Source organism: Zootermopsis nevadensis, unplaced genomic scaffold, assembly GCF_977971745.1.
Source record: "Zootermopsis nevadensis isolate Lab colony 2312 unplaced genomic scaffold, Znev_1.0 Znev_ptg000002l, whole genome shotgun sequence".
NCBI lineage: Eukaryota > Metazoa > Arthropoda > Insecta > Blattodea > Termopsidae > Zootermopsis > Zootermopsis nevadensis.
Genome location: NW_028259134.1, coordinates 20448867 through 20471757, shown reverse-complemented (window position 1 = coordinate 20471757; position 22891 = coordinate 20448867). Strand labels below are relative to the sequence as shown.

The 22891-nt window shown below is 41.3% G+C and overlaps 1 protein-coding gene across 3 annotated transcripts in view; it reads left to right on the top strand.

Moving 5' to 3' along the window:
• The window catches only part of Hecw (Hecw ubiquitin protein ligase), a 56277-nt gene that overhangs the window by 17349 nt on the left and 16037 nt on the right, over positions 1-22891 (top strand). For 2 of the 3 annotated variants that reach the window (XM_022058158.2, XM_022058161.2), the window contains 10 exons: positions 7770-7886; positions 8110-8716; positions 9458-11449; positions 12354-12520; positions 13477-13701; positions 13901-14048; positions 14494-14725; positions 15253-15438; positions 16817-16969; positions 19288-19583. In XM_022058158.2, coding sequence (XP_021913850.1) covers positions 7770-7886; positions 8110-8716; positions 9458-11449; positions 12354-12520; positions 13477-13701; positions 13901-14048; positions 14494-14725; positions 15253-15438; positions 16817-16969; positions 19288-19583 — 4123 coding nt within the window. The remainder of the gene's footprint in view (positions 1-7769; positions 7887-8109; positions 8717-9457; positions 11450-12353; positions 12521-13476; positions 13702-13900; positions 14049-14493; positions 14726-15252; positions 15439-16816; positions 16970-19287; positions 19584-22891) is intronic. The other variant, XM_022058159.2, reaches the window with a different exon arrangement.

Sequence of the window (22891 nt, the reverse complement as noted above, 5' to 3'; positions counted from 1 at the left end):
ACGTTTCAGAGATGTTTTCTGCTGCCATCGTCACAGCGCGAGGCATCAAGGTGGAATTTTTATTTCCAAAGATATTTTCTGTTCACGTCTGAAGCCTCAGTTATTTTAAATGAATTTTTCGTGCACTGAACGGATGGTATCAAATAGGCAACGACTTCTTCCTGCTGCCTCTGATTTTTCATTGGTAATGAAATCCCTCTCCACCACTCGGATGTACATTACTCAGTTGCTGTTGATAGAACGTCGTATATTTCGACCGGGGTATGGGACCGGTGCCAACCCAGCATCGTGAGGAAATTGGGGAGCTACGATGAGTAGCGTAATCCGGTCAGGAAAGCTAGCAATGGCTGGGGGTTCATCGTGCTGACCACACGTCACCCTATATCTGGTTGGATGATCATTCACCTCTGCTTAGGCATGTGAACGTGAGGCCAGCAGCCAGCAAGTCGGCTTTGGCTCTCAGAGGGCTGTCACGCCACGGATTATTATATACAGAATGCCCCAAAAGATGAAAAAAACACATTCATTGAATTTTCGTTGCTACAAACTCAGTAGACCTTCCACCATTATGTATTGAATCATGAGAAAAAATGTTGGGATGCCGTCTGTTAAGTGTAGACCGCACTAAGTTCCCATCGTAAACACAACACATGAAGATCGATGAGAAGTTTAATATTCCGTTTTATAATGTGTATACATCTCTTTGGGACAACCTGTAGATGGATTATACAGGCTGGCAGGTGGGTAGTGTTGATAACGCCTCCTACGTGTGAAAAGGTTTGAAGTTGTCCTGGCATGGATGTCCTTTGTTAATAGTAGGGATGGGCACTGTTGTTGTGCTATGTCCTTATTGAGCCCTGTGGCCGTGCCTTTGAGTAATGACTTGGCTGCGTCCTTTCCTCTGCTGCATTAATGTGAAGGTTCCGACGGCCTTCTGTTATGGATCATCTTTCCAATGCCATGGCCTGTATTGAAATCGAACCAAGGAAATAAAAATGCCTTGGGTAAGATTTCAAGTTCTCGCGTGTCCTTCGATATTGTTCCGTGTAGTCGACGTTTGGTGCTTGCTGCTTACATTATCAGATCGCCATGACGATGGAAGCAGGAAGTGCCTCCGAAACATCGGTTAATTTATACCAGACTACATGACGCAGCATCCGAGAAGACAGTGATAAAATGAAATCCATTTTTCGACTTTGTCCGTCTTCTAAATCAGCGGTATTCAACCTTTTTTGTTCGCGTACCCCCAGATAAACCAGCCACGGTGGTCTAGCGGTTAGAACGCTGGCCTTGTAATCCTGGGGTCTCGGGTTCGATTCCCGGCGGTGCCCGAATTTATAACTTGTGTTGGGCAAGGCCGTGGTCTAGGCAACACGGAGTTTTCCTCCGTGGCATCCCAACAATTACTCCATTCACACACAGAAGAAGGCAATGGCAAACCACTTCTGGATCATCTGCCAAGAACGTATATGAACAGGTCCCAGTCCGAGAAAAGGATGGAAGGATCCTGTTCATATGGACCTGTCGTCAGACAGAACACTACAAATAAATAAAAAAAACAGATATAATTTCTTTTCAACTTTGTACACCCAAAGTTGTTGGTGTATAATTCAAGTTATGCGTAGTATATAATCTACATCTAAAATAAATTAAATAAATTAAATTAATGATTATAAAATAATTTTTGTTTTTTAAAAAAAATTTAACGTACCCCCTAAGATGTCTTCGCGTACCCCAGGTTGAATACCACTGTTCTAAATGATAAAGATAAAAATGGAAGGATAGAAAGAATGCTTATTGCACCCGCTGGTCGTCCTAGCCTCGGAGTTGGACAACTAGAGGCACCAGGGAGTCCAACAGATAAGGTTTCTGTCCTTCTCTTTTTTACCCTGTGACTAAGGCAGAATCGAGCCCTCTAAACGCTGTAATTTTGTCGTTTCGTAAGTCCAAAAGAGCAATTCCACCGTCGTCATAAACGTTCAAACTTGGACACAGCTCGTCACTTGTTTCTCACCGCCAGCGCGTTACGATGACGTGCAGAGAACTCGCGTTATGTTCCGGTGCACAAAAACGCCACAGCGGGATACAGTTCCTTCTGTCACCGGAAATGTTAGAATGTCGGAGTGCCATTGTGCCACGGACAGGAACCGGAAGCAATTAGGGGGGGTTTCTATTGTCTGTCCATGAAACTGCGCCTCCCTCAGTCCTTTTGAAATGACCACCGAACCTTGCGAAGCTGCAAATACCATCCCTACCCGCTATTTAGAGGATTTAGTCCAGGTAAATGACGGCATTGAATTTAACTAAAGGGTAAGAATATTTGTCCTTCACGATGATCGATACCTTCACAACACTAACCCTTTAAGGTCGAAGCTCGTCTAAATAATATTTAATAATTTTGTCCGTACCTCAAAGAAAACACGTTTGCCGTTATGAAGATTCAAATGGTTAATGCCGTTTTAGGAAGTACCGTTTGTTTTTAAGAATAATGAACGTGAGAGTAGAATCTACTCAATTCGCGGACTTTGTGAACACCTGTTGAGAAAAAATGATGTAAATGATTTGAGGCTGTGACGCCGGGGACTTGTAGGCAGATACTAGCGTTTTGGAGGAATATCCTGTCTGCCGATAACCGTCTTCTGGGATGTTGCATCGTTTTTTCTGGTAGAATTTCAGAGGTGCTTACTGCCTTCATCAGCAATATCTCCCTGATTATGGAGACAGTAAGCACTTCTGAAACGTCGGTCAACTTGTTCAGTATTGTAGATTACGTCTTCACTCTCGCTGCCGTGAGAACCTGAAAAGTACTTCATCAGAGGTGAATGTGGAGGCAGTTTGTTCCTCCGAAACGTCGGTTTCCACACAGCGTTACTACCCAGAAGATCGACATCGAGAACTATTATTGTGAGGGTGCGCGTGTGTGTGTAATGGAGTAGTCTCATGGATACGTAACAAGAATCCTCCCCTTACCCGGACGTTGGAAGTGAGAGGGTCCTTATAACAAAGGGTTTCCAGGATGTGAAAGTTTAGCGCTGGGAGAATGCCGGCTACGTATCCTCACTCTGCCTTTATTTACGCGCCCGTGCAGTCCGCATACGCGTGACTTGTGGAGTGTGAACGTCGTCCTGCACAACGGATTCTGCGGTGGCTGGTCTCGTAATTACCTTTTTGGTGCAGTTTTCACGTATCAGTGGGTTTCAGATGGCGATATTGCTGTCTGTGTTAATAATGCTCGATTCAGGCACTACGTTTTATACAGGATGTTGTACGAACACCAAAATTCACTCCTTGACATGTCACTAATCAGTCGTCTTGACGACTGAGGCAGGAAGCATCTCCGAAATGTCGGTCAGATTCTACAGATTCCCAGAAGAGTCGTCATTACCATCCCCGTCGCCTTGAGAACCTGAAACATGATCCAGATTTTATATTAATCTGAGTCGTCGGTAGTGTTGTCAGATTTAGAAAACAGCTGTTTCTTCTGCCCGGATGTGCCCAGGTCGGTAATGGCCTCCAAACGCCACGTGACCGAACCGATTTGATAAAATTTGAATGCTCGATATGATCGCGAACTGGTGATTCGCCCTCTGTGGGAATATGCAGTTCTGATTTGCCTCTGGACTTCCCGGGTTCCGAAATCTGTCATTCTTTGTCTGGTTGGTTCCCGTAGTGTAGATTACGACTGATTCTTGTATTCTGTAGTTTATTGACATTTTAAATGGTAAAAAGGCTTATCTCGTGAAGAAAATTGTTATAGGTCTTTGTATGTGCAGTTGGCCGGCGTGTGTTTAAAGAAATCTTTGATGTCATCTATAGAAATTATGAGGTTTCGCCGTGGAAATAGACGCACGTAAATAGTAATTGTATTCTTTTAGCTCACAGAGACGATTACACGAACTTTTGGACGCAAAGTCAACAAATAAAGCGCCTGACTATCGTAGTACGTTTGCCACGAAAGTCATTTGCCAGCTTTATCCATCCATCTACGCTTAGGTCTTCCAGTGCGTCTTTTCCCCTCAGGTTTTGCAACGGAAACGGTAGACGTCCTTAGGTTTTCTCAGCTGGAGTTCATCTTAAAACTTCGGCATTCGGGGATGTTGAATCTTATCCATCGTTTCGACAAACATTGCAGTTGCCATCTTCAGGGTGAATGACAACTGTAGCGTTCGCATAAACTTTTTATGATTGTGTAAATTCGACGCGGATTTTACCTGAAAGCCGAAGTTGTACATTAAAACGTATAGAATTATCACCACCGTAATGCCTGCTACAAGCATTACCCATCCCATCCCATCCCACATTACCAGTCACCCTCGGTCCGTGTTCTTGTACCTAGAGTTGAGAGAATAAGGTTCATGCCCATAGGAAAACAGGTAAATTTTTCGATGTTGGCCGTTGTCTGTCTGCATAAAACTGCGTAACTGTTTAATTCTGTGCTGTAATCTTCCGATTCTGTTGAGATGGTTGTAAGCATTCACGGAATTCAATACGCCTTTTACTTCGTAATGTAGACGTGGATGTAATTTCAATCGTGCAGTGTAGCATTTTATCCGTAGCACTTGTTTGATTTTATTCCAAGAACATCCGGTCTCTGCGCCGAGATATGAATCGGGAACCTCTTGATTACGAAGCAGGAATGTGATTCAGACCTGTTTCGAATTTTCATCGTGTTACTCGGCGGTGTGTTTTTTGCGTAATCAGGAATGATGTGTGTTTCTGGGAATTTGTTCTGAGTGGAACTTTAGATAAGTAGCACCCATCGGTCTGTTCCTTTGAGGGGCGGAGGAAGGGGTTCATTGATGAGTTACTTCCTGGTGTCTTGTCTCACATGTCACGTGGTCGTCATAAGTCATGACGTGCGTTTGGTTCCGTGGCACGTTGGAATGTATGTAGGCGGGTGATTGTACGTCGGTAAGCCCTTATTCCAGCAGAAATTAAAGACAGTTTTAGTTTATCTAAATGGTGGTAACACTGACATGAACCTTACCTCAGGCGACTCTTATATACGCGTTTTCGCGTGTCCGTGGCTTTATTGTAGATCATGAGGAGCGTCCCGCGGCCTCCGTCTAACCTTATGCATTCTTATAGGGGATGATATTGCAGATGATAAGCTTGGAATCAGTTCTGGCTCCGGTTTTAAGATCAGAATGGAGATTTTTACACGTTCTCGATACAAGATTCTCATGACTCAACACCCGTTATGAGAATCGTTTCCATTGTCTGCGGGAGAGGGTTTATGCCTAGAGTTAAGTTTTAATTTACCTGATATGTGATGGTCGCAGCACCGAGAGAGGTGGTCCTTAAGAGTTCACTTTTAAGTTAAAAGACCAAAAGTAATTGTCATTATTACTCCGCATTGGATCCATAGAATCCATCCTCTTCGAAAATGGCAGAAGTAGACAGCGGTTCGGTTAGGGGGAAGTGGGCGAGAGAATCTGTAAACTGGCCCAGCGTGGATTTGAGGTCTTCTGGACTGTAGTGCCTGGTAGAGGTCCTTTCTCCTACCATCACCGTGCTAATAATGATTGTTGGATAGACTGGAACCTGAAACAAACGGCAGGTATGAGGAAATGAAGGAATGGACCCAAATCCGATAAAGCAGCCTAGTTTCAAAATGTCTCCCATACGTAGCCCCTTATCAGCAAGGTGGTTAGTTGCAGGAAAATCCGGTTGGACTTGGTTGGTTATTTATACTTACCTCTCTAATTTCAATGGGTGGGTCTCGGTTCATTCTATAGAGGGCGCTGCCTGTTTCCTGTGGCAGTGTTCGATCAGATTCTGTCATTTAGGTCCACCAGTTCCATGTCGCCTTCAGCTTCATCGACTCTCCCTCTCTCCCCCCCCCCCCTCTCTCTCTCTCTCTCGCCCGATTTCTTTCATTAGTTTCTTTCTATTGCCGAGTTTTTGTAAGTGCTGATGAAGTTTTTCACGAATAGGCCTAAGATGAAAATGTTCGCTAGTTACCCCACATTTCAGAGTAATCAACATTATAACACGTCTTAAAGAAATCGCCGAACTTTGGGTCCGAGTTACTATTACTCCTGCTCGGTATTTGGGATGTCCCGACGCAGACACAGGATATCGTGGCTTGAATGTTTTGCACTTTTCCTTAGTTATCGCCATCCAAGTGCCGGGATAGTACGTTAAAGTAGGCCACTGCTGCGTACTGTCATATTCTTTGCATTTAATTTTTTGTTTGGACGCTGTAAAATCTGAGCTTCTGTCACCATCGTTAAACAAACCCCAAGAAGAGACAAAAGGAATTAAATTAAAAGAAGTCGCGTGGTCGCTGTCGTTTATTCGTCAAAGGTAATATCTACTGAGAGAGAGAGAACTTTGAAATGTGTCTCGTTTACGTAATGTTGTGACCATGAGATCATTTGCTGGCTGTATCCTGCATGCCGTGCCTCAGTGCTATGACCTACCTCCCGAAGAATGCTGGTGAGACACGGATCGTGTAGGCAGGTGATGTTTACTACACGAGGTTCGTGGTTCGCCGCAGGTCCGTAAACATTTTAAGCGTAGCAACGCATCTGACTTGTGTTATTTCGTGTCTCGGACAGAGCATCTGTTGTTGTGACTAAGGATGTTTCAACACGTTCAGTTGACCGGCCGTTTCCTTTCATTGACAACTGTCTTCTGGGGTGTTCGGCGCTGTGTAGAGAAGACGTCTTCATACCGCCTTGAGAACCCGAAATCTCACATCTTTCACGGTCATGGTCATTCTGCTACTCAACGCTGCATAATCAGAGCACCCAATGACGAAAATCAATGAACGTGTGGTTTGTAGTTTCTGGCATGTAGTCTCGTATGTGGTTTACTTTTGAAGATATCCGTCTTCTGGGTTATTGCGCTGTGTAGTCTGGTCGATGTTAACCAACGTTTCAGAGGTCATACTGCCTCCGTCATCAGGGCGATGAGTATGAAGATTTCTGTCTTCTGGGTTGTTGCGCTGTGTAGTCTGGTCGATGTTAACCAACGTTTCAGAGGTCATACTGCCTCCGTCATCAGGGCGATGAGTATGAAGATTTCTGTCTTCTGGGTTGTTGCGCTGTGTAGTCTGGTCGATGTTAACGATCGCCCTGATGACGGAGGCAGTATGACCTCTGAAACGTTGGTTAACATCGACCAGACTACACAGCGCAACAACCCAGAAGACAGAAGTCTTCATACTCTGATGATGGAGGCAGTATGACCTCTGAAACGTTGGTTAACATCGACCAGACTACACAGCGCAACAACCCAGAAGACAGAAATCTTCATCGCCCTGATGACGGAGGCAGTATGACCTGTGAAACGTTGGTAAACATCGACCAGACTACACAGCGCAATAACCCAGAAGACGGATATCTTCATACTCACCGCTGTGAGAACCTCAAGTCTTACATGGTTTACTTTTATAGGCACTACTGAAAGGTGCAAAATTCCTTGTATTAGCGTCGCCCAGTCTAAATAGTTTGCCATTAAATTGGATGTGTATTTGCGAGTTTTACTAAAATTTATATTTACATTTCAATTTTGGTTGAAATTGGGGACCAGTAGTGGGAAATTTACATTGAGACTTACGTGTGCTTCTGTGCCCAGAAGTCACTGACTGGGGAATGTGCAGACTACCTTGGTAAACATAGTTTTCTTTGTTACTATGATTGTCTTGGTTACCATGACTACCTGTGGAATCCCCAGTGTAGGTTTGATATAGAAAGCCCGTATCATAAGAGTTGTCGTCTTCACGCTGCCCATCATTTAAAGTTCTTGCCTTTTGTTTCTAGCTGAGCACAACCCATCCAAATGGCTGGCCTACCTGAGTGAAGGAAGAGTGGGGGCCACTTCCACAGGAGAGATCATGTGGCTGCTGGATCTCTCCCATCCAGCATTGACCCATCAAGGTAATATCCTCATATCTCTGTCTATTAGACACTTTTACTGCTAAAAAGTACCACAATAAACAGCCATGTTCCTGAAACCTATAACTCACCAGCCTTTTTTAAACGTATATTTAGTTTGTCCACAGGGCATAACAAGCGAAAAGACCAACACCGGCAGAAGAATGATGTTAATGACCAATGAAAGTCCTTCGTAGATTTAGGTCGCTGTTTTTGTATGTTGCAGAATGTGGGAAATTGACGTGTTTCCGATACTACAGCGGTTTGAGTCTGACGTGCCTCGCTCAGTCAGAGCCTTTCACCGTCTTGTCCAGCAATGCGAAGCCTTTGGTTGCTGAAGGCACCTTACCAAGAAACAGTCCTGTTTTAAATTTCAAGAAGAAAGGTGTCGGGAACATGGGGTGTGAAACGTCTCAGTCGGCTATTAAACGCAGAGAATTACCATCGTCTGATCTCACGCGAGTTAAGGGAAGTAAAGTTTTTGTGAACAATAGTTCAGAAAGTGATTCTGAAGTTGAAAGTTCTGCTAAATATAGGAAGCAGAGAAGTGTAAGACTGTCGAAAAAGAAAGTGGCAATAGCGGATTCTCTGGATAAAAGAGTTGTGAATGGATATCCACCACACGTGAATGGAGGTGGGGAAGATGAGTCAGACAATTCAGACACATCTTTGGTTCCCAACCACAAACTCCACACATGGAATTCGCATGAATCTGCACAGAGAACACTTGATCTAGGAGATCGTTCGAGCGTCGTTCCGGAACGAATGGCCTTACGCGACAATGTGGATTACTATCCCATCTGGACAAAATCTCCTTTACCTTCACGTAGCAGGCAAGCATATTTGTTATGTTGACATTGATCGTCTCAGATAATGCAAAACAAAATTTAACCTATATATTGCAAATTTATGTTTTATGGTGTACTACAGTGTCAAAGTGTGTCTGCAGGCCATTACAGTTTATCTTTGTGACAACATGTGGCAGTATTGTATCAGAGAAGTGACACTGAAGAATTAAAAACTGTTGCCTTTCTTTGATTTATGAAGATGCAGTATCTTTCCTAAAATATTTTTGGACTGCTGCTGTAACTGTTGTGAAGTTGATAGATATTGCATCCAAACAATTGAGTTTTGTGTTGATTATGCAAAATTAAGCTCTATTATCTAGTTCACTTACTGGTTCAGTTCAAGTCTCTTCGTGAATTCCACTTGTCATATTTATGTATCCAAAAACAGGATGAGGGATGAAAATTTTATCAGTCACAGGGGAGGACTTTTTTTTTTCTGTTGTATTCCTCCATTCTTTTGAGGTAGTACATTGAATAATCAAGGGCATGGAGAAGGGTCTGTCTTGAAAAGCTGACAGCCACTCTTTTTGCAGAAATTTCCTACCTTTTATGATACCTAAAGGTTTTTTATAAATTCTGAATTCAATGCTATGAGGCATTCTCTAAGTTTAGTCTTCCTGGCTTCTTTGTGAATATAATTTTGATGTGTTAATGTCATTCACTAATATTTCAAAGTAGTTCCTGTACATTATTTGTGTGAATCTTACTCATTTCATTCTATTTCAGAGTTCTAGAAGATCAAGGAAATGAAGAACTGGTATCGGTATATGAGACATTGTATCCGCCATCATCAGATCCTCCGCCTCCACCCTTACCCCCACGCGCTTTTCCTCCCAGTTCTTCTGGGGGAGTAAGAAGCCCAAAACACCGCCCTTTAGAAAGAACAAGGGCATTGCCTTATCAAGGGGATTCTGTTACAATGAATCCTCCCGAAGTCCTCCGCCAGCATAAACCAGGGCCAGTGTTGTCATCTACAGGTGCGGACAAGGAAGATTGTAAAAGTGGTAAAGTGAAGTATAGACATTTGCATAATCAACAAGGACCAAGTTTACCTCCAAAACCAAGGAGATTATTAAATCCAGAAGACAGTTTTGCTTTCGAAATAATTGATACTGATGAACTGAGACCAGTCCAAACTATGAACATGGCTGTTATGAGCTTTTCTAGTCAGAATCCACAAAAACCTCAGGCAGTGTCATGTACAAAGCTCAAAGAAACTGGGAGATGTGAAACCCATCAGTTGGATGTTGGCAATGCTATTTCTAAAAACAATAACAATGAAGGTTTTCCACAGGCCCTCAGTATTTCTTCATTGAAGTCAAGAAGTGTGCTTAAAAATAATTCAGGTGAAGCAGATGGAGTGGAGGTTAGTATTCCGTGTAATTCTGATGACTTTAAAGGCATTGATGCTGCAAAAGCAATATCAAACGATAATCATAAGAGGCCAATGAAATTAGCAGTGACAGATGATTCTTGTAATGACAGTGGCAACGTGGAAGAAGGTGAAAGTTTTCCCATTGTTTCTGCTCCATTAGCAACACCTGAACAAGACAGTAGTCTAGTTGATAGTTCCTCACTGGAAAATCTTCTTGATGAAGAAGATGATGTTGTTTTCTTTACACATGACAATCAACAAGCTGTAGGAGAGAATTATATATGTCCTTTACAAGAGATCTTACCGATCTTGCCGCAAGATATTGTACCATCAAGTTCTTCTGTAACCACAAATGAAAGCGGTAAATGCCAAAGTTGCACACATTCTTGGCCAGTAAGTGACGTACAAGTCCTTTCTAGTGGTAAACAAAACAATGTCGGTAAAATTCGTATGTCTTCTAGTCATGAGACTGACCAAGATGGTTCATCACAGGTCAGTACAGGTGGTGTGATAACAGATTCTTGTTCTTTTGGATCTGCTTCAAATGATGGTACAATTAAAGTATTCATGTCACCATCTGACATTCCCTTAACTACAAAGCCCAGCAAACTTCTGCTTCATGCCTCTCAGTCGGAATCTGCTAACGCATTCAGTTTCCAGGATCGTGTGTGTGAAATGCCAGTCATACTAAAGGACATGCCAAATAGAGAAAAACAGACTGAAGGAGCAGTAAACAGTGCCAGTTTTCCACCTGATTTTGAATTAAATAACGCCGATAGTTCATGTTTTTTGTCAGTGCCGAATCTGTCATCTATGTCCATTTCTCCTGTTTCAACAAATTCATCATCTGAGTCTGGAATGGCTTTTTCAGCTGCTACAGAATGCAATACCGGTTCTGGTTCTGATGCAAATACAATGGTTCTTATTAACTACAGTTCAAGCACGGATTCTTTAGGTGCTGGCGTTCCAATGATTACAAACGTAGATATTTCTAATAGTGAATTATTAGAGAACGAATTGGGTGACTGTAGTGAAGATATAAGTTCACAGTTGAGAGATGAGGACGTTTCTTCTTGCATTGCTGCTGTTGGTGTAGATGAGAAAAATGCAGCAGAAGACAGTGCTGAGTTTGTTGATGTTAGCGCGGAGGTGCCCGTGTCTTCGACAGGTCCATCACTCCGCACTCACAAACCACTGTCAAGACAAGTCAGTCACCCGCCTATGACGACACTTGGTCAGAGTGTGGAACCAAGTGCAGCACACTTCTGCATTGCTGCAAGGTTGCCTGTTCAGCATCAGAATAGGGATGAAAGCTTGGCCACTGCTCCACGGCCTCGCAATAGGTAAGTTGCGTAGCCCTTTATTCTAATTTTGTGGACCTTATAATATCTGTTATTTCAATGTAACTGACTCCACTGTATCATAATGAAGTGCTCCACATATTTCATCAGCATTAATGTGATTGTGACACCTTCCAGTTTACTGCGTTGTGTCTCAGTTGGTAGTCTTGTCGCTCTTTGCCCTTGTTATAGTGCATACAGTAGAGCCCATTCCCTTGAACAGGATGCAAGTTTGGAATGTCGAGGGTGTTAATTCTAGATAGCGAAATGTATTTAGGTCATAGGTAAAGTGTGTCTTAAAATTAATTAAAGCAAAATAAAATTACGCATGTAGGTACTTTTATAATTGAGTGCTATATATAACATTTTATATGATTTTTTTAAGAACCAGAAGATATTATAAAAGTTTATTTGAGCCCTCAAGATGATAAACACAGAGTCCGAATCAGAATTGCTTGACAAAATTAGGGTAGGTCCAACATACTGAGTTTGATCAAAGCTGGTCATGTATGAAGTTGGCTATCTTCTGGGATGTTGCACTGTGTAGTCTGGTAAATATTGACCAACATCTCAGAGGCGCTTACTGCCTTCGTCATCAGGGCAATCGTCAGTTAATATCTACCAGACTACACAGTGCAACATCCCAGAAGACAGCCAACTTTGTACTTGTCAGTGTGCAAATCTAAAATCTTGCACATGTTTGGCCAGATAATTTGTTTCCTGGTAAATTGCACTTAAATGTAAAGTTAGTTTTTGCGTAAATGTTTATACCATAATATTTTTTAATACGTTTCCCAAACATCTGTTACTGAGTTATAATTTGTGTGTTTGCTGCCCAAAAAGTCTGCTTTGTCATTAGAAGTAAAATGAATGAGCCTGTTATTTGCTTGGTTGCATTGTGTTACAGGCTGCTGAGTCGTGTAGCAGCTGTTACAAGTCCAACGGGCATTCCTCAGTGTCCCCCTACACCCACACACCACGCACGCCCCACGAACAGACCTCTCCAAGATCAGGAGATGCAGCTGCATCCCGAAAGAGAACAGCTCCTTGCTGCAGCAACTGGTGCTGATCTAGGTATTACCTTAACAGAAATGTAAATGGTTCATTCACTCGATTTCATATCTTCGTAATTCTTCTGTGTCATCACTTTTCTCTTTTCTCATCTGGCACGGGGAGTCATCTACTACTTCGGTTGTTGCCAACTTGTTTCTAAATTTGTTTTAGAATTTAAAACAACAAAATCTGCAGTTGGTGTTTGATTTGAGAGCAGTAACTAATGAAGCATTTGAGTTGTACATGTGAAATATTGTATAGAGGTTGTTTTTAATTTACCAACAAATTGTCTGTCAAATATTGTTTACGTAGTGACGGTTCAGACATTAGTGGTAATGTCTGACTAATTTGATATTGTTAGGATCTGTAATAATGAAAATGGTGGAAGATCTGTGTTTAAATTACAGTTTTGGAAGTGCTGCATTGAATTAGTTCATTGTTCATGGGATGTCAAGATAAATATTGGAATTCCATCCTAACCAGCCTACTCGTCTGATATGAGATTTGAGGTTCTTATGACAGTGAAGATGTTGATGTTCGTCTTCTGGGTTTTAATGATTTTTGTTCCTCTGAAATGTTATAGTCTACCTACAAGTCCACGTGGTGTTACTACGTTTGTGACCAAGATCAAATTCGTACTGTTCTGGTTTTTGTTTTATGAAAACAATATTATAAATTGCTTTATATTGAATATCACATACTGTATAAATAACATGTTTACTATATAACATCTGTTGTTTGTCATGCAGTGTATTACATTGAAGTACTGATTGAGCCCTGGAATGAATCCTCGGTTGTGAAAGAAAATACGAAGTTATGAATTCTGAAGACAGATTTTGGATACTCAAAATCATGACTTTACGGATATAAACCCACAATTTACACAATCTTTGGCCTGAAACTAAATGGACTAAATTCTTCTGTAATTTAAAAGTAAAGTACTATGGATGAGACTTGTATTTCAAATCCTTTGACAGGTGTTGGAAATGCATGTAGCAGTTTTCCAAACTCATCTCAGGAAGCTTCCATATCTGATGAAGCGAGTTGTGCCCCGATGAACCAGACTCACGTGAGAGTTGGGGAAAACTGCTCCATCCTTCCTGTGTGCCATCTGGCCATGACACGGCTCCCGTCCATCCCTGAGAGGTCAGCAAAAAGCCAGAAGTTAGAGTTATCAGCTGAGGAGGAACCTTTGCCTCCTTGTAAGTATATGCATTGTGCACACAAAGCATTTGAAATGTGTTGTGGAAAGTATCCAAGTCGAAACTAAACTGATGTTTGTATACAATATTTTTAGTCAGCAGGAGTGATACCTATTTAGCACTTTTGAAACACTTACATGCCTTGCCAGTGTTTTTGCCTATTGTATTCATCAGCATCATGATTAAATCTACATTTCAGATTGGGAGGCTCGTATCGACAGTCACGGACGCATATTCTACATCGACCACGTGAACAGAACTACAACATGGCAGCGACCTTCTTCCAGTTCAGTGATGAGGGCAAGACCAATTACCAATGAGCTGCAGAGGCAGCAGCTGGACAGAAGGTGAGTCCAAGTTAAATGTTTATATGTGAAACCTTTATTTGTATCATGAAATATGTAATATTTATTTATCCTAAAAGTGACATTTTGTCCTGGCATTGATGCAAGCTGTGGAGGGAATGAAGGGACTATTATTTGCATTGTTTTTACTGTTTAGAAATCACAAGTATGTATGACATGTTTTGTGTGCTTCACATGTCTAAAACCATGTTACAGACATAAAACATCAGTCACTTTCCCCCCTGTTTGCATGGGTGAATGTTGTTATGTAGCTTTGCTCCACAATACTGTTTATCAGATATAAAATTTCCACTTTATTATTTACTGATATGCTGCAGTCACCATTAAATATTTATGTAGGTTGGTGGAGAAGAGGTTATTTGGAAGACTTAGCAGTCTGTTTTGTTGGTTCTGCCACTTACTCAAAAGTTCTTGGATGAACATGCAGGTATCAGAGCATCCGTCGAACCATCACGTCCAGGCGGTTGGACTTGGAGGATGGTATTTCTGCAAGTGGTGACAATGCTCAGGGCCATTCCCAGGCCATGTCAGATGGCAGTGGTAGTAGCAGTGGTGGGGAGCAGCAGAGATCTCTGCAGAATGCAGATGCTGTCCATCACATGCCAGCTGTGCGGTTCATCTGCAGACCTGACTTCTTCTCAATTCTGCACATGAACCAGGTATTTATATGTCACATACAAATCTGTGATTCTTTTGGTTTGAGGCTAAGACCATTGGCTCCTTTTATGTGTCTTACCTTCTGAACTTCTATGACCGAATCTGTGTCTGTTTCAGTATAGCATCTTGCTCTCAGTTGTTTTGAGTGAAATTCTTGCTCTTCCTTAGTTTCCAAACAACTGTAGTTGCACATTTTAACAAGTTGTAATGTTCAGAATTAATATTCATTCCATTTGCTTCTTGATAAAATATTCACACTGTTACAAGTTGCCACTGATTATGTATATACTATACTAATATTACGTGATGGAGAAGACTGAAAATTCATTAAGCATTTGAGTGTCAAAGTAAATAAAAACATGTGTCTGGAAAGTACCAAGTGATTTTACTAAAAAATGCAGGGTATTCCAAAAAAATATCAACATCTTTAGTTATTGCATATACAGTACTGAAATTTAGTTAAGTTTCACTGAACTTTGTGCAGTTTTCAGATAACTTTTCTTAATATGTCTTTCATTTCATTCTACAGGAAGCACTGTCATTATACAATCGTAATGGTTCCCTGAAGCACATGGTTTCCAAGATCCGCCGAGATCCGCAAACATTTGAGCGCTATCAACATAACAGGGACCTTGTTATGTTGGTCAATTTGTTCGCTGATTCATTAAGGGATCTTCCCCGGGGATGGGAAACAAAGTTTGATCGAAATGGAAAGGTAAAAGGGTTCTTTACTTGGAAACTGAAACTTGTAGTGTCTAAGGCAGAAATTACTCAATATAAGATTGGGCATTAGAATAGAGTTCAAAATTAAAAATAAATACATTTGAGTCAAGAAGCGTGTGGGGTGAGAGGTGGTGGTGTTTTATTAGATATTTTTGATGTACTGATTTGAATTTGTATAGAAATTCTCGTAACTAATTTTTGTGCTTCATTTTATTTTGCATATGACACATTTAGTTGCAGGGACAATAAATACGCCAGCGCAGTGGCCACGCGGTCTGAGGCATGGTCCTCGTGCACCCGGCCGCTGCGACCGTGGGTTCGAGTCCCACTCAAGGCATGGATGTTTGTCCGCGTCTCCTCTTCCAGTCTAGTGGGTAAAGACTGGCCACGGAAGGCAAGGCGAAATCACCGTGGTATTTTCGCAAGAAAACCCCGAAAGGGGTCACGACTGTCAAGCTTGACCATAGACGATAAAAAAAACAATAAATAATGGAGTTTATTAAAGAAAGTTCATGTTAAGATTCAATGTTATTGTTTGCATGTCACTAGACACTAGATGAACAGTCTGATGAACACAGGAGTGTAATATCGAAAAACTGTGATCCTTCAGAATCAGGATTTTCAGAGGGATAGGAAAGTGAAGGGCCACTCCTATTGAGTTTCCTTCGTGGTTTTCATGAGTAAAATTGTAAGCGAAAACAGTTTGTCTGTGGAAAATTGAGTTGAGAACAAAAGTCCAATATAGTTTCAGAATGCAGTCCATCTAACCTGGAGCATAGTATAAGAGAATCACCACAACAAAACAGAATCAGAACTGGCATTCATATTTAGAAATAACTGTGTGAAAGTGAGTTGTGTTACTGCTGGTTCAGAGGAACATTCTGCCTCCATCATCTTGATTGAAGTCATCCTTTTTCCACATGGTGCCAGCATATTTACAGTCATTCTCTAATTGTTCAGTAATTTCAAACAATTACTGTCTGGTGCTGCTGGATACCACAATACACTATATTTATTCTTAAGGTGTAGTGTTGGGTGTGATGAAAAACAGTCGTATGTTGAAAGTGGTGAAGTTTGTCCGTGTTCAGCGACTAGCTCCAGTAGGTCATCCGTGTATAATCCAAAGTCTGTTTATCTGAGGCAGTAGGAAATGCTCCACTCTTAATCATCCAGTATTTTCTTCTTTGCAGTATGCGACAATACATGAACAGTGTCATTACCATTCCTGCTCCCTCTCTCTTTCTTGCAGTGTGTTTTCTGTTATGCAGAATTAACTGTAGTTTTTCTGGCTTACTTCTCCTATTAAACATGGCTGTTAGTAGCATGGTGGTTTGGGTATCTGTCAATAGATTTGTGGCTTCCTCTTCTAGCAATTCTTCATTGATCACACAACCAAGACGACAACTTTTATAGATCCCCGTGTGCCGACTGAATCCCTCTACCTGAACCCCCACAAGCTTATCCTGCCTGGGGCCCGGAGGAGAAGTAGGAGTGCGGGCGAGGAAGAGCTCAACCACTCACGAGTAAGTTGCTCAGTCCTTGCCTGTCCCTGTATGAGAGAGATACTGTCCACGTCACACAGAAAGTCATTCTTGCCCTCACCGACATTAAAACAGTGAAATTTAATACTGTTTTATCGTATAAAATTATGGGTCGTATAAGTATTACAGCATAAATATTTCGGTACGTTGAATTACCGAACTCCTTTGTATAATTGGAGTAATTGATTAGGTTTGACAGGTCATTCAAGCATAGGCTGATCATGTGTTTCAAAGAAGCAGTAGTTGATAGGTTACTTTAGTATTTCCACAATCTTCTTCTTTGCTGTCATGGCCTCATAAAATGTGAACAGAGCCCCAATGTCAAAACAGAAGCGTTCAATATGAAATGACATGGTGGTTTCTGTTTGGAATTCAGGGAAATTAAACTGTACTGAGACGGCAGGAAGAAAGAAATATCATGGATTGACCCGCACTGCATCTCCCTTGAGCTGTTATGCTTCCCTGTAGGGTGTAGTGCTCCATTGTTTTTGCCTCCAGCTGCGTAGCTATTCTGTTCACAGGAATATTTGTAGTGGTAAAGCTTCTTTCTGTGGGTTTAATATAATATTTCTGAGAACGCTGGGTGTGATGATAGTGCTTTTCTCATGGCAGAATATCTGAATGTTAGGAATAATGATAATTTACTAATTTATATGAGAAATCAGGAAAACAGAAATGAAAAACTGACTTTGTCAGAATGCCATGCACATGGAAGAAAAGAGACCGAGTTCATTAGCGGCAAATTGTTTCGGTATGTAGTTACATGTCGGTTGTCTTTATTTACACCTTGTGTTTTAACCATCATTTTAGTTTTTGAGGTAGTTAATGTGGTAAAATGAGTAAACAATTTTTCATAAATTTCGTACGGTGTTGTGTAAGTCATCGAATCATATGGAAATCCTCTGGATTTAAATGTGAGGACATGAATCCAGATTGCCTTTGCTTTCCTCAGCCCCACTAAGTGACTGTTCTGATGTGCTGCTCCTCGCCTTCCTTATTCACATGACATCCATCATCTTTCCACAAACTTTGCATCAGAACTGTAGATACAATAACGCAACACAGCTACGTCTAGTAATAGCTTGGCTCCCAGTCTACGTCTTTATCTTGAATGGAGGAGCGTATGTGTTTGTGCAGGTCGGCTTTTCTGTGTTTTTCTAATGAACTGGAAGCATTGCTTACTATCTTGCATGTGTTCCTGATCCATGGCATTGCCTTAAGATGTTTAAGATTTGATGGCAGAATTTCGGTTGGTGTCTGTTGTGCTGTACAGGTCACCCATGCAGATTAGATTGGACTTTGTGACACTAGTGTCGGAAACATTATACAAAAATTGTCTTAGTCTTTGAAAATGGCATTTCCATTGGCTCTGCATACATTTCATGCATGTGACATATTTTGAAACATGAGTACACATTTTATTAAATATTTATCTCATCTATGTATTGCAGTTTCCAGAAAGTTGGTTCAGTATAACAGATCATGAAGAACGCAAGTTGTCAGATTGTGAGTTGGATTGAACTGCACTTAATATCAGACTTCGCAGGAATAACATTTATCTTTGGGTGCCAATGCAGCAGGAATTTCGTGAAGAATTGAATATTTATAGATTGCTCAGAAAGCAGACAATGTCTATCAATTGTATTTCTACCTTCACACTTACCCGTCTACTTTTTCCTCTCTCTTTACTCTCTTTCTGCTAATAGATTCCGTAAGTATTTGTAGGTGATAATCATAAAAATTCTCATTTTGTTGTCTCGATTCTACTGTGAGCTGTTCTTTTAACTTCATAACAGATCAAACTTTTTTGAAGTAACATCTTCTGCTGTAGCTAGCGATAACATCTTCAGTGTGCACGGTAACTTAGGTGTAAGGTCCCATATATATATATATATATATATATATATATAGTAATGTCTTGGAGTCGGAGGTAAGAGTTTTGCCTCAGACTCTGGCCTTGTTCATTGTGGAAGGTAGGTTGACGATAAAGCCAGTTAGGACAAGATGGCATTGAGTTCATAGTTTTCAGTGTAGTCTCGAACGTCTGTAAAAGCTTTAGCAGCCTGTTTATTTATGTAAATATTAGGTTATGTCTTCGTTTGTTTTTTCATTCTTTTTAAATTTTAGAAGGCCAAAACAAATCTTCTATAAAAACAAACGTACATGGTGAAACAAGGGAGACCTTAAATCTGCTAATTGGAATTAGCAAAACTTTGTTTGTGTGGGGGAGATAGTTTATTGCTGTTCTAATTTTTTGTCCGACAGGAGGAGACCTTATTTTGTAACACTCTTGCTTGCAGGCACCTGTTCCCCCACCACGTCTCACGATAACCTGCGGGTGCAATTCGAGCATGGGCTCAGGCTCAGGTGGTGCCCCTGTTCCTCGTGTGTTGGCCCCTCCAGAAATCCCCACAGCGTACAATGAGAAGGTGGTCGCGTTCCTTCGTCAGCCTAACATATTGGACATCCTAAAGGAAAGGCACGCGATGGTCGGGACGTCACAGGGACTCAGGGACAAGATCAACGCCGTCAGGGTTGACGGAACTGCGGCCCTGGATCGCCTCAGTGATGATATTGATCTCACAATCTTGCTCAGGTAAGGTTTATTCCGCTATTACGACTAAATAACTCGGACGTTGGTGAATTTGAATGCTGGTACTACTGCTGACTTGGGGAAAAGCCCAAGTTACTATGTCAAGTGTCAGCCGAGAAAGTATTTTTTTCTTTTAAATAAAAATATATTTTATCTGTTACAAACCATCCAAAATAGGTGCTTTAGTAATTGTTCCGGAGCTAATAAGTACCAGGGAAAGAAAATGTCTTTTTTACCATAGTAACTGATTTTGTACATCATTGGTAATTAGTAGAATGGTTAATGAGATGGTAAAAAAATTTATGCTTTTGCGGAAATGGAAGGTTCAGTGCCTTGTTTCCCCTAGATCCGTTTTAAGTTTCACGCCCGCACAGAATAAGACCCGTTCTGATAATTTCCTCCCATCGACAGCCACGTCTTCCAAATGGTCTGTAAATTATGATTGGGAAATACGTAATAAATGTTTCATATCCATGCCGTTTGTGATCCCCTGGATTGTGACGTCTTGTAGGTTGTTACGGACGTTTCTGAGTCTCTGTCCGTGGATAACTTGTTCGATTTCCGATAACGTTTTTCTTAACAAGATATTTCTTCACCCGCCTTTCTGTATAAAGTACGTACAGCCTCTGGAAGTGTCTTAAATCTTTATAGCCCCCTGGTAATTATATGTACCTTCTAATTTTAATGTAACTCTTCATTTTGTATTTGTGGACTTCGTATGATACTTGCTATAAACAGGGATTATTTCATTGAACGACGTGATCTTCGTAATGTTGATGTGTGGCGTTTTCTTTGCGGTAAGGACTGAATTTGTTTTTGCATTGTGTTTTTATTGGGGCAGGAAGTGACCTTTTTGTTAAATTATTTAGATGAGTTTCTGACTTCAAAGTGTGAATACGTATGGGTGTTCCGTTTTATAGATATCTTTTTAATTTTTAGGTGGTCCTCTTTTAAATTTTATTATGTGCATTTACTCTTATTATTTCCCATACGTAGTTTTATTAAGCAAATAATCGATACGTTGGGAAGTTAATAATATTTTGTTGGTTTCTAGAGTCTTTATCTCTTCTGTTTTACTCGAAGTCTTTTGGAATGGTATCACAGTGTTTGAATTATCCTGTACTTACGATTCTGAGGGAACGATAAGATGATTGTAAGTAAGACTTTCCGATAATCCGAACCTGCCTTAAATAAAAACTTTACAAATTCAGTGGTCGAACCAGGTTGTAGCGCCTGGAAGATGAAATAGCGGGTTCCTGTAACTCTAATCTGTCTGCGGAGAATATTTTCATCGCGTGTGTCTGTACACACGTTTGAAGACCGGATGTCCTCTCCGTGCAGAGACTTCACGATCCAAGTGATGTACGAAAGAGTCATTTCATTGATATTCATTTTCAGTTTCGAAGAATTTACAGTTAGGCATTGATTTATGCTATTTAACAGACATCCCGTTTTACTGTTTCAACATTGCACGGACAGTTGATACAAATCCTACGATCTCGTTGTGGTGAATGCAAATTGTTGTCATAGCAACGCTCAGAGCTCCGTCATTTGTCACTGGATTGTATGAGAGACTTGTTGGAGTGATCTTTTGGGTTATAAATTATTTGCATGGTCTTATTAATGGACATGACGCAAGGGTGACGTCTGGTGGCGTGGATATAGAAAACCATTCACTCGTTCGTGTGAACTGGGGAAATCTGCGTGACAAAATGGCGTAAGTGTCGCGCTATCGGCGTTACCTCACGCGCGTCGTAATGAAAGCGGTTCAGTGGCATTCTTGTATGAATACGTTCGTTGCATCTGTGGTTTTGTAAGAGGCGGGCAGTTTTCTGATGAGCTGACCGAGTATCAGCTTCTCAAGGACTCTTCTTCGTTGTTTTCTGTAATATTGTTCGGGTTTAACGTAGGCACTGAGGCGAGAGTAATTCGGTGGCCATTTCCAGTTTCGAGACTCGAAATTCGACAAACATATTTTTATAACTATCGCCGGAGCTGAAGAAATTTTAACACAATTGGAGCGAAGTTGCGAATGTTATGAAATGGGCCTCATGAATAGTATTCAGGTAGCCTCTGCAGGCGTGCGGACTGTGGGCTGTTGGAGTAAAGATCAACTAACCCTTCCTGTAAAGGCGAAAAACACTCGGGTGGCGATTTATGTTCCCAGGGAGACGATCGGTCACTGACCCGAAGCCTCGCACATTCCACTTCGACCAGAACTAGATCATTGTCTCTTCCATCCACTTTTACGAAAAGACAACTTCACAGCCGTGAAGTTGTCGATTTTGTTCTGGGTTGTAAGGAAGGGCATGTGAACTTTGTACGTGGTTATCAGCGTTTCGGAGGAAGATACTGTCTCCATCTTCAAAACATAAATTAGGTTTCGAAATGTAATGTTAATGTGTAATTGTGTTTTATATATCGGAATCAACGATTAAAGAAATGTATCCGAGGAATCAGTGACCTAGGTAAAATCTGGTACATTGCATCTGCGGATAACGAAATGTCACCAGTAAGACGAAGACAATAAAGATGTTCAAAACATAGTTCAACGAAAACCAACACCAAGTGGAAGACCTTTTAGGGGAGAGATGATTTACTGTCTGGACTCTACCGGGCAAGTCCCCGGCTTTTATGGGACCCGAAAAGTTCATTACCTTATTTACAGGAGCTCTCCTCTAGACCCTACGTTGGGTCAGTTATTACATTGCACGCCCTCGGTCCTTAATTATGTTAAATCCGTTTTAATATAAATTTCTCATCTACACATTCCTTTCCCAGTTGGTGTTATATACATTGCTACAGATTCTCATTATCCGTGCTACATATCCCGCCCATCTTATCCTTGTTTTGAATACGCTAGTTACAATTAGGATTCTTCTGGGTTGTAACGCTGTGTAGTCTGTTTGGAAATCGACCGACGTTTCAGGGGTGCTTACTGCCTCAGTCAACAGGCCGTCTATAAGAGCCAGCATCCCGGAAGGCAACCGTGAGCTTAAGAGGTGCGAGTGTTATTTTATTTAGAGCTGGCTTCCGGTGTTGAATTTTGTTGAAATCCGTTCGCCGACCGCCGCTGACACCAACACAAGTTTTGGTTTTGATTATCATTCCTGAAACGTCTAATTCGAGAACAAACGGTTGGGTTCCAAACATGAACTTGTTACGTGTCTGCGTCACACGGGGTCTTTACCTACTTGAAAATTTGTGTTCGGCGACAGCCGCAGAGAAAGTCTTTACACAATATCAGTTTCTGGTCAAAATAAAACTGCTTTGTGTTGGACAGGCTTCGGTCCTGTTTTTACGATCGATTT